Source organism: Anolis carolinensis, chromosome 4 (assembly GCF_035594765.1).
Source record: "Anolis carolinensis isolate JA03-04 chromosome 4, rAnoCar3.1.pri, whole genome shotgun sequence".
In the NCBI taxonomy this organism is placed as follows: domain Eukaryota; kingdom Metazoa; phylum Chordata; class Lepidosauria; order Squamata; family Dactyloidae; genus Anolis; species Anolis carolinensis.
The window spans coordinates 71,458,428-71,470,611 of NC_085844.1; the positions used below are offsets into that span (position 1 = coordinate 71,458,428).

At 36.7% G+C, this 12,184-nt stretch overlaps 1 protein-coding gene across 6 annotated transcripts in view; it reads left to right on the plus strand.

The window, feature by feature from the left end:
- Positions 1–9,918, plus strand: part of znf236 (zinc finger protein 236) — a 58,186-nt gene extending 48,268 nt beyond the window's left edge. For 5 of the 6 annotated variants that reach the window (XM_062980603.1, XM_062980607.1, XM_062980606.1 and 2 more), the window contains 4 exons: positions 4,075–4,248; positions 4,567–4,696; positions 5,738–5,914; positions 8,144–9,918. In XM_062980603.1, coding sequence (XP_062836673.1) covers positions 4,075–4,248; positions 4,567–4,696; positions 5,738–5,914; positions 8,144–8,268 — 606 coding nt within the window. In that variant the 3' untranslated portion in view covers positions 8,269–9,918. Of the gene's footprint in view, positions 1–4,074; positions 4,249–4,566; positions 4,697–5,737; positions 5,915–8,143 lie in introns of those variants that run through there. The other variant, XM_062980608.1, reaches the window with a different exon arrangement.
- Positions 9,919–12,184: the final 2,266 nt, after the last annotated feature.

Here is a 12,184-nt window from a genome sequence, read left to right on the forward strand (position 1 = left end):
CTCAGTGAGTGTTTTTGTCAGTTGGTACTTATAATAGCTCTTGTTCCTGTCAAGAGCTACAGCTCTCCAAGGATATGGTATTATTTGCCAGAAAATAGCAGCTTAGCAATTATGGTAATTTTGTCAAGAATGCTGTCTAATTTCTAAGAGGCTACTTTCAGTTATAAATACAAATGTGAAGCTTGTTTCCAAAAGATACCAAGTCAATCTCAACAAATTTATAGGAATTGGAAAAAATGTAGTGAGGATATGCATCCTTTTGCTATAAAATGCAATTTTCTAAACCCCGTATTGAAGTGATTGGTTACATTCTGATTGTTTTTATCTGTACGCAATATTGTACTTTTAACCAACAATGTCTTGTCACCTTTAACTCATTTTTCATTTTTTTTTTTTTGGATTTGGTACCTTTGAGAAACAAAGTCCACAAATAATCTTGAATGTTTATTCTTGTGCACATAGACTTTTCTTTAATCTGCCCTGCATGTCAATAAGCTTCAATTTCTGTTTTTATCTGAAGACATAGGTTGCTGAATTTGGATACATGAAAACTACTAGTTTGCTATTAACCAGAAACAGATACTTCTTATCTCCTTGTCGCATTTTTGGAATAAAGTAGATGGGAGTGTTAAAACTCAAAGCAGGCCATTTTTATACATGCATGATGAGTTGGCAGTTATCTCTGACTACATTCAGAAATAAATGTGATTCCTAGTAATCCTTTCATCATCATTAGAAGATAGTTTGGTAGGATTAAAGATGGAAATCAAGGCTGTGAGGAAGGCAACTCCTAAGCATTGATCTAGGTTTAATTTCATTCTTCAAAATCATAGTTAATCCTCTTATTCATTACACAACGAGACAAAAAGCAGTAATTGGCTGAAATTAACACAAATTTGTGTCACTTTTCTTGTATTCTCTCAAAGCTACATTCAAGGCAGTTTGTAATACAGATTAAGTCTCTCTTGTTGGGAAATCTAGAATCCTTTCCCTTCTCTTTCCAGCTACTTTGCTAAAAGGTCAGCAAGTTTGCTGACAGTCAGGGAAGTATCTGAGATATTTGCTTTTTTCAGAGGTTTGTGTAAGCAGAGTCCTTCCTCCCTTCCCCTTATCTCTTTTCCCCATCAGTGCTCCTTGAAGAAAACTCAGTGGGCGGAGGTGTGACTAGACCCCCTTTTCTTCTGTTCTTCATTCACTATGTATATGCAAATATGGGTATTCCATTTATAAAAAAAATTCCATATTCCTAAAAGCTTTTGATTTCACACAGTTCAGTTCAGATATGCTCAACTTGTATGCATAAATAATATGCTCTATCTATATATTTACTGTATGCATACAGACAAGGAGGTGCAATGCTGTATTTTTCCTCTGACTGAAATAATGGAATGAGTAAAAGATACGAATAGTAGAATGCAAAACTGTAAACAGTGAAACCATTGACTTGTCAAACTATGGATCATGAAGAATGATATTTATACTAATATCATGTATGGGCAGGCAATAGAAAATGGTAGATAACATGTTAGTCTTCTCTGTCTTTCTGGATTAATACATGGATTATGGCTTCCTGTTTGGAGACTAGCGAGAAATTGTTTCTCCCTTCCCTTGCTTATAAAGATAACACACAATGATGAACATGATCCCATTGGTTCCCTGTTGATCCAGAACACAAATACTTGTGGATTTTATTACCTTTACTAGAAGCTATACTGGTATCCTAGCCTTTAGTGTATTTTCCGCACTGAACCAGTCATCCATAAATGCTAGAAATAATTAATCTAACTAAAATATGTCTGCTGGCTTCACTATGTTGTGAAAACCTTAGCATCAGACCACATGAAAGTGTTGGTATAACCCCACAAGATACCTTACATAGCTGGTTTAGTAATGGTGGTCATTGAGGTAGGTAGTTTTTTGATATTCATTATTCCCAAGTGTTGACTAGGCTTCCATTTGAAATTTCATTGTGATTCAAAGCCCCAGTGGTTTTTTGCTTGATTACTTTGTGGAAGCATGAAACTCTTAGTGGCCATAATTTCAAATAAGTTGGTTGATACTCAAGTTCGTGGCACTAGATAGGTTGCAAGTTGTACATTTTTCAGTAGGGTTGTGGTGATTGCAGAATTTAACCTATTTTCCAGTGGAATCTAAAAGCAGTAGAATTCTTCCCAGAATTTACTGTGCTGTGAGATCAAATCTTTGACTGTTTTAGATAACCTTTTGTCTGCTTAAATACGAGGGTTGAATGAAAAGTAATGCCTCCACCTCCGTAACTCCTCAACAGATGGCAGGTACTGGTTTGTTCAGTAGACTCTCCTCTACAGTTCCTTTTGGCAGGAAGCCTTAGCATTGAACAGTTGTGTTGTTGAAGTGCAAAGTATGGAACCCTGTGCAGACAGTTGGTCAATGCGACTTAAGCAACATGCAGTCACTGAATTCTTGACAGCAGAAGGTGTCACCCAAAGGAGATTCATCAGAGAATGCAAGCTGTTTATGGTGATTGTGTTGATGTGAGTACTGTGTGTCGTTGGGTGAGTAAGTTTAAAGATGTTGAGGTGGGAATTTCTGACTTGCGTGACAAACAAAGAGTTGAACGTCCTGTGACAGCAACCACCGAGTTTCACAAGCAAAAGGGTGACAGATTGATTCAGGACAATCATCGTATCACTCAGAGAGAAATTTCAATCATAATTGACATTTCACAAGAACGTGTGGGTCACATTATTGCTTTGCTTGGCTATCGGAAGATCTGTGCATGATGGGTACTGTGAGACGCTGGTTGCGGAAACAGTGTTGACTTCTTCCGTGACGGCTTCAGAAAACTTGTTCATTGTGGGCAGAAATGTATCCAATTGTCTGGTGATTATGTGGGAAATGAATAGTGGTAGTTAAAGAGCACATTCTAAAGATTATTTCTGCGTTCGATTTATTAAAATATTCCCATCCAAACCAAAGTAACAAAGGTGAGGCATTACTTTTCATTCAACCCTTGTATGAAAAAGGCCACTAGGAAAGAGGGTGGGTCAATTTATCACCTTCCAAGATGAATCTTGGCAAAAATTGTGAATATTAATCATTCATGATGGTTACAATTTTATATACTACAAACAAGCAGGGCCAAGTCCTCCCACATTTTAGCACATTTTGTAGTCAGGTGGCTTCTTGTGGAGTAGTGTGTAAACATTGACTTCAGCCAAAATATGCAGAGTAGCACTACAATTATTTGTACCATCATCAGAACTACTAATCTTAGCAAGACCCACCTTCCTAAGGCAGTTACTTAATAGGGTCCCAATTCACAAGCGGACATTGTAGTGTTCTCAAAAGGCATGCTGCTGATACAGTACATCCTGAAGAACTGAATGCATTCCTGCCATTGACAAAAGAAGAAGGAAGGGTCTTACTTATTTTTCCTTACAGCCAGTGTCTAAACAGTATCCTGATCTTTGCTTACTGTTAACACTGACACAGTCATACATGATTATTGTGGGACCCAAGAAAACCTACTTTGTGTGTGTTTTGCTTTTTCTTTCTTATTATTTGTTAGTTGCTCCAGTTTCTTCTATTTTTCATAGTTCTTAAACTGGCATATCTCTCTGGGGAGGGAGAGGAACATTTCCTGAGATGACTGACCAAACTGTCCCTGTCTTGTTGGTCCATGTGGGAGGGATATTCTCAAAAGCAGAATAACTTCCTGCCACTCACTGGCACAAAAATTCACAGTTAAATTTCTTAGCTTTGATTTAAAATATAATATGCTTCCTTACTCTCTTACCACTTTTTAAATAAGATGAAGTGGTTTTTAAATTAAAGATAGAAACAAATGTTTAAAAAGATTAAACTGCCTCATAATGACAGGTATTAAAAAGATTAAAGTGTCTTAAAATAAATCCCTTATATTATTGAAGAGCCTGACTAAATGTTGCATGGCATACTTCAGTACCCATGTTCAGTAATTATACATTTTCCCAAGCATGATTACTTCATACTAAATGGATTAACAGTTTCAAGAGTTTTAGGTATTTTTATTTCTCACCATGATCTGTTTGTATATTTTTATATTTGTTGCAGGTGAGTGAAGTTTCTCCAAAAAAAGAGGCTCCCATGCATCAGTGTTTTGAATGTAGCCAAACATTTTCTTCAGCTGCAATGCTACTGCAACATAGCAAAGAGGTCCATGGAAAGGAAAGAATCCATGTTTGTCATATTTGTAATAAAGCATTCAAGCGAGCAACACACCTTAAGGTATGCGATATAGTTAACATACTATTATAATGAAAAATTGTGTGAGCGCTTTGGAAAGAAAATTATTATTCATCTTAATTGTGAAGCTGTGCTTCATCCAAGTAGATATTCTTTCTATGAATTTGCTAGTTCATCTAGCTAAATTCTGTGGTAATCCTAGAATTGTCTGGGGAAGCTAGCAAATTCCAAGAGAAACCATATTTCTTGGTCATGAAAAAGTGAAATCATTGTATAGGTTCTGCAGTTATTGGGGCGGGGGTCTACTTGTACTGGGATTCTGCATCACTGTTCAAACTTCCTGTTCCATTGTTTTATTAGGAGCATATGCTGACGCATCAGGCTGGACCATCAGTAAGTTCCCAAAAGCCAAGAGTATTTAAATGTGATACTTGTGAAAAAGCCTTTGCTAAGCCAAGCCAACTGGAAAGACATAGCCGTATTCACACAGGTAACAAATTAGCAATACAATTGACTAGCTGTGATTCAGGTTATAAAGTAAATCATAAATGGTAAATGGGAGATAATGCTTTCTTGCGTGAATAAGATTGTTTAAGTTTTAAGGCCCTGTAGATGGATCTTAACACCATTTTTTCTCTCTTGCTATGATTGAAGCAAGATCATCCCTCTGGACAGCTAAACCAGGATATCCCAATTGGCCCCCCCATAAGGGTCTGCCTCCAGGGGCAAACCAAGAATGGGCAGCTTGGAAGTCCCTGAACAGACTCAGAAGTGGAGTCAAAAGACAGATCAAAAGACAATCTGGCAAAATGGCACTACCTGAAAGAATCCTCCACCTTGTATGACTGTGGAGCAGAACAGACAACTCCGCATCTGTATGCTTGTCTGCAATGTCCTGCCTCATGTACAGAGGAATAATTGTTTGAGGCTACAGACAATGCGGTCCCTGTTGCCCGTTTTTGGTCAAAAGATATTTAGCCACTTGTGCTCCTTCTATATTTATCAGTTTTATAGTAATTTATGCAATGCTTTTGATATGAAATAAAATAAAAATAAAACACAAAACCTGGCTTTTTGCAGAAAATGCTACAATTGGGAATTTATTCTGTACAAACTTCACAAGTGGCTGATTGACATAGAAGACAGCATTTTCTGTCTTTATTTTCTGCAGAAATAAAATCAGCATTGTTTGCATCCAGGTATTATTTGCTATGAAGAATGTTGTTTCTGAGAAAATAGCCATGTGCAAATTTTCTGCAGAAATGCAGTTGGCTTTAGAAAATTGTATGGTTTTTAAACTTTCATAAAAATTGTATGATTTTCATAAACTGAAATTACTTCAGGAAGCAACAGTGAAGAATTTCATCCCTGCTTCTGTTTCCTCAAACAGTGGTCCAACAAAGCTATGCCTTTCAGTCTGTGCTACATCAGATCCGCAAAGGGGTCTGTGACCCAGAAAAAGGTTAATCTCAATTGTAACAGTGTTAATCCGCTTAACAAAACCTTCACAGTTTTTGTTTGTGTGCTACAGGTGAACGACCATTCCAATGCACACTGTGTGAAAAAGCTTTTAACCAGAAGAGTGCACTGCAAGTTCATATGAAAAAACATACAGGAGAAAGACCATACAAATGTGATTATTGTGCAATGGGATTCACACAGAAAAGCAATATGAAGCTTCATATGAGGCGAGCCCACAGCTATTCTGGTATGTAATGTTAGCCATGTGAATGTTATTTATTTACCCTTTGTTATTTTAAACTAGTATTTAGAACACTTTGGAGTTTAATCCAGCACTCTTGCCCCGAATTGTATTTGCTTTTCTACTTCTTTGATTTCAGCCAATCTCTCAGTATCTAGGGCAGAGTTTGGTGCCTATGGCTGTCCAGATATTATTAAACTGCAATTCCAGCTTGGCTACTGACAAAGAGTAATGGGATTATTTATGGATTTAATAATAACTTCTTCTGCTCATCATATTCTACAAACATAGTTTGTGGGCTGTCAGTTAATGTGTTTTTAAGAGGAAAACAGATATTACAGTCATACTTCTGAGGCTGGGCACAACAAATATACATTATATGTTTTTCCATTTTTTGACTGAGGGGGGCAGATGCGAGAAACACGTATTAAAAAACTAAGGAAATAATAGGCAGACATATATCTTTTTTCTGGACATTCCCTCTTTTTCAGAGCTAAAATTTCTGTTGTATTTCTATTGTATTATTAAATATCACTAAGTAATCAAATTGTTATACAGTGAAAGGTAGCAATATTTCTAATATCAGTTGTCATAGTCTATATATGAGGAATATTTAAAATGACTTGTCGTAGAGACTGGTAGTTTTAACTACATATTAGTCAGTCAGTAAATGTGTCCTCATTTGTGTTTCAACATTTAGTAACCTTAGGCAAAAATGCAGTGAGGCAGATATGCATTATTTCTAATCCCAGATATATTATATCACTGATTCAAAGCATATATTTTTGATATTTAAGCAGGGAAATACTATATACAGGGAAATTAGGGATACCATAATTTGGGATACCATAACATTTGACATTTATGGACTTTTATTACTATTATCATCTTTATATCCTGCCTCTCTCCCCATGGCAAGATGGATTCTGATGAAGAATGAAGAGGCTATTTTCTAGAATCCATTCTGTCAATTAACACAAACATTTTTGCCATTTTCAAAATATAAATCGGCTTAAAAGCCTTCCTATAGCATTAATCGCTCATGAGAGAGCATTGTCTGTGATGACATTTTCTTCTACAGCTATCTCTAATTGTAATGCTGCCCTTCTAGTAGAAAACTAATTTATATTTTTTTTAGCCACATGTAGAAACCAGAGCTTGCAAATGGTATTTTTTCCTGATCACAACTTCTACAATCCACTAGCCAGCATTGATAGTGATTATCTCAAAGTGAAAAGGAATAGCAAAAAAGACATATATTTTTTAATCTTTTATTGGGGAGGGGAGGTGGGGTGAAGAGTATAGTTAGACATGTGATCTTCACACCAAACATTTATTTATATCTTTTCATTATAAATAATTTCATAAATATACTGCTTTATAGCAGGGAGCCCTTGGTGGCTCAGCAGATTAAACCACTGAACAGCTGAACTTGCTGATTGAAAGGTTGGCAGTTCGAATCCGGGGAGCAGGATGAGCTCCCGCTGTTAGCCCCAGCTTCTGCCAACCTAGCAGTTTGTAAACATGCAAATGTGAGTAGATCAATAGGTACCGCTCCAGCGGGAAGGTAAAGGCACTCCATGCAGTCATGTTGGCCACATGATCTTGGAGGTGTCTACGGACAACGCTGACTCTTCGGCTTAGAAATGGAGATGAGCACCAACCCCCAGAGTTGGACACGACTAGACTTAATGTCAAGGGGAAAGCTTATAAGAAAAATAAAAAAGAGTTGTATATGGGAATAAAACCTAATGCACCATCGTTATACTAAAACCAATATACTAAAACTCCAGGAAACAACACTATCCTGCACTAGTTGGACTTCAGAAATATCCAGAAAATGTATATTCTCTTGAACATTGGCTTTTGCCTTTGGAAGGAATGAAAACAACAGAACGGAGCTTCTTTCCACTACTTCCAATAGCAGAACCCAATGGCTAGCATCAAAAGGCATTTTCCTCTGCTGATGCCAAAAGCTCTAAATCTACCTCTTTCTCATATACAACCCCTTCGCTATACATCTTTATATTGGGCTTGGGGAAGATGGAGCACCAGCGATTGCCCTTGGCAAGCTCCTCCCCAGCCCAGAAACAGTCACCTTTGGAAGCGGATCCTGTGAATTATGAAATCTGTTGATATCAAACTCACAAATTTTGCAGCATGACGGCATTTCTGTACTTGCAACAGATTCTGTGCTCTATCTCTTAGCATTATTTCTCTTTCTGATTATGCTAGGCACAGTACAAGAATCCACCAGTCATGAAGGACAGGAAGGTGAAGACATTAATCGCGCACTGAAGTTGGAAGAAGTTGTCCAAGAATCTTCAAATGAATGGCAGAGCATAACCAATATTTTTTGATGATTACTAATGTGAAAGCTTGAAATGCTTTCAGGACTAGATTTTTTTTTCTACAAATAGTCATCTGTGCATTTTTACAATTAAAACATAACATTGAAAATAATAAGACAATATAGCTTTTTAAATATTACAGAAACACTGAAACAAATCTTTTTGTAAGCTTGTACAGTACTGTAGAAACACCAGATAACCTTTACTATATTGTATGATCAGTGATCTCAGGTACATTGAAGTTGTTCATGTTTTGGATCCAGCATAAGTGTATTCACTTAAAAAATACAACCCAAACACACCCAGCCATTCATATCAGTGAAGTGTGATTAGAAAGTAGTCCACATGGAAGTTCTGCCAATCATGGGGGATATCTTAGCTGTTTGAAATATCTCAACATTCAGTTGATGAAGTGCAGAATTAATGTTGTAAGGCACACAGTAGCCAGCATCTAAAATTGTTACTACATTCATAGAAGCTACTTCCACAAGTGGAATCAGAGAAAGAATAGTTCTCCTGTGCTCTTTTGGCCTACACCCAATGCCTTATAAATCTGCTCTGATTTGTGCATTGGGGAGGCCCTGTAGTCGCATAATACAGCTGCTGTTGCAAGCATCACCTTGGATTTAGACTGGTTTTTGGCATTGGTGTTGCTGACATGTCAAACAGATGGAAACATATTCATTATGTTGAGAGACTGTTACTTGTTATAATTGCTCACTTCATGTTCAGCTTCAAATTCAGCAATAATTATTCTAGCAAAAAATGGCTAACAGCAGCAGATGTCCCTTTAACTGAACAGCAGATACATATATCTGTGTAGGTCTTATAGTTAAGACACTTCAACCAGATATCTATAAGAAGCATAAGCCATATAGAAAAGTTGGTAGGACTTTCAAAACTTTGTGTTTGATTGACCAAATGGACCAGGCTGCACCACAAATTGTGTCAGCTCCTGTAGGTTGGTCTCTCTTGCAGAAAGCCCCAAATTAGTAAAATCTCATGTTTGATTGTCATTTAGCCCAAGAGCTTTTACATTTTAAAAAAAACTACCTAGGCTTTTTAGGATTATTCTGAAAAGTCCTTTTTCCTCAGAAGTTATATTCATATCAGAAAGGAAACCTGCACTGGAATAAAGCATATGTTCTGTTTTAGACATTCCAAAGACAGAAGAATCTTGCTTAATTTTACTTTGATTTTTAAAAAATATTTATATGTTATATATATGTGTGTATGTATATATACAAATATTTAAGCCTCTGTGTGGCTGATGAGTATATTTTGTAAATAATAATCTGGGTTACAGGAAGCGTTCCAAAAGTTTTCAACTTTAGATGAACGCTTCAAAATCAGTATTGATTCATTTTATTGTAATGTAGACATGTTACAACTTTCTGAAAATAATTGCTTTTTATTTTCCCTCATTACCCAAAAAAAGCTATATGTACATATAATTTATATTTTGTGTATTATAAAACTAGTAATTTCTATTTCCTGAAGGGGGAAAATCACTGCTTTTGATAGGACATCTCATAATTGTTTTGTTAACTATGGACATATGTATATAAGTAATATAGCTGATGACTTGAAAATGACACTTTTGTTATGTGGAAATATTTAAGTCAGACATATGTTAAATAATATTAATTTTTTTCCAAACTTGGTTTTGTGTCGGATATATTTTTCATTTTCCAAGTGTTAATTGAATTAATAGATGGAGAGAAAAACATCTGTCCTTGTACCCAACCTTGCCTCATTGTTTGCCTTTTACAACAGACTGTAAAGTAAGGTTTCTCAGTTGGATCTGAGTGTAGTTTTCAGTTGTGGTATGTAGTTCAGAATATTTTTAAATTCCTTTTTGCCAAACAGTATCCTGTTGGGTTTTCAACAAAACAATATGGATCTTAGTTTTGAAGCTGAGTAATGTAGAATACATTATTTGCCATAAACTTTACTTACTCAACTAAGGCTTAGAACTTCAGCAGTCTAAAATTATTTCTACTTGCAAAGGCACAGCATGTTGAATTCATGCATTTGCAGTTTTTATTTGATATGCAATGTTTTGGAATTTTTTCCAACTCATGTTGTTCTCCGTAATTTCTCTGCTCAACATGAGCTCTTGAGAACTGAATACCCCACCCCCAAACACACACACTGCAAGCATGAGATGTAAAAATATGTTTTCTGTTGTAGAGAAGTATGTACAAAATTGTCTTTCTGCTTTTATCTGTCTGAATAAGAGGGGATCTACGTCTATAGTTCTTACTTTGCAATTGCAATTTAAGTTATTCCTCTGTCCCCTTAAAGACCTGACACAAATCATCTCTCTCCACTGTTTCTCTTGCAGTTTTTTTTCAAAGTAGCCATTTCCTTTTCTAACCTTACTCATTTTTTTTATTGGATCCTCTGCCTCTTTTCTAAGACCTTTTTGTTTAAAAGAAAAAAATAGGGTTTTTTTTCTTACATTTTCTTATATTTATTCCTGCATTGGGCAGCAGCCCTACTCTCCTTCTCAAGTTATACTTATTGAAGCTCCTACTAATGCTGAAGAAATAATGGCTGCCAAAAGCAAAGGCATCCCAACATAGGGACAGCAGCTACTGATCTAGCAACATGTGGAGGTGCACTGCTGTAGTCTTGCTTTTGAATGAAGTGAGGTGATGATTACTTAGCAATCCTCCACAGTACAGTTGTGATAGATATACAAGCCACCAGATGACAGTAGAAGGCAGTTAAAGTGCTTCAAAAACTCACCTGTCTCAGCAGAAAACCTCAGATATACATTCTTCCTGTTTTAAGAGTAGAATGTACAGGGACCCAACCCCCAGAGTAAAGGGGCAGTTCAAAGCCTGAATGATATTACAGAATAGCTACACAAACGGGAAGATAGAGCTGTTGTTGTTGTTGTTATTACAAGTTATTTACTTTATACCCCACCTTTCTCTCAAGGCGGCTAACAATACCACACTCTGTTCATGGTTTTAAAAAGCGTAATGCAAAAAAACAGTGTGAGATAAGGTTAAAAACATATAAAATACACTTAAAATAACCTTTAAAACTCACCCGCCCCCCAAATCTCATTTATACTTCCCCGGCTGGCAGAGGAAGGTCTTGACCTGCATGTTTTCATTTATCTCAAGGGAAATAAAGAGGCCTAATATCTACTCAGACCAACATTTCATCCTTAGCATCTGCTTCCCTGATCCACATTTATTTATGAAGAAGCTAATTCCATATATATATATATATATATATATATATATATATATATATATATATATATGAATGAAATAAAAGCTGATGTGGTGAGTAGCAATTTTTCTCATCAGCATCTATCTGCTTTCTCTTTCTGGGTAAAGGAAGGTGTAGTGCAGTGGTTCTCAACCTGTGCGTCCCCAGATGTTTCGACCTTCAACTCCCAAAACTCCCTCCATACCACCAAATATTACAGGTCATATTTCTTGAGACAGTAGCTATTTGCTTGCATGGCACCCTATTCTGACATTAACAGAGGTGCCTGCATGACCAGGAGTTTGCATGGAGCTGTGTGGCTGGAAGGGTTGGCAGCGGCTTCTATACAGAGATTATCCATTATTCCTTGTGTGGATGAGCACAGTGAAAGGGTGATGTCACCGGTGCCCAGACTGGACAGTGAATCAGACTAAATCAGATCCGATGTAGCTTTCCAGACTGTTCAAAGCAGTGGTTCTCAACCTGTGGGTTCCCAGATGTTTTGGATTTCAACTCCCAGAAATCCTAACAGCTGGTAAACTGGCTGGGATTTCTGGGAGTTGTAGGCCAAAACACCTGGGGATCCACAGGTTGAGAACCATTGGTTCAAAGACATGGATTACTCCTTAGTTTCCAGCAAACTCCAAAGTATCTGCCAAATTTCCCCAAAATTTTCCTTCTCTACTATATCCTC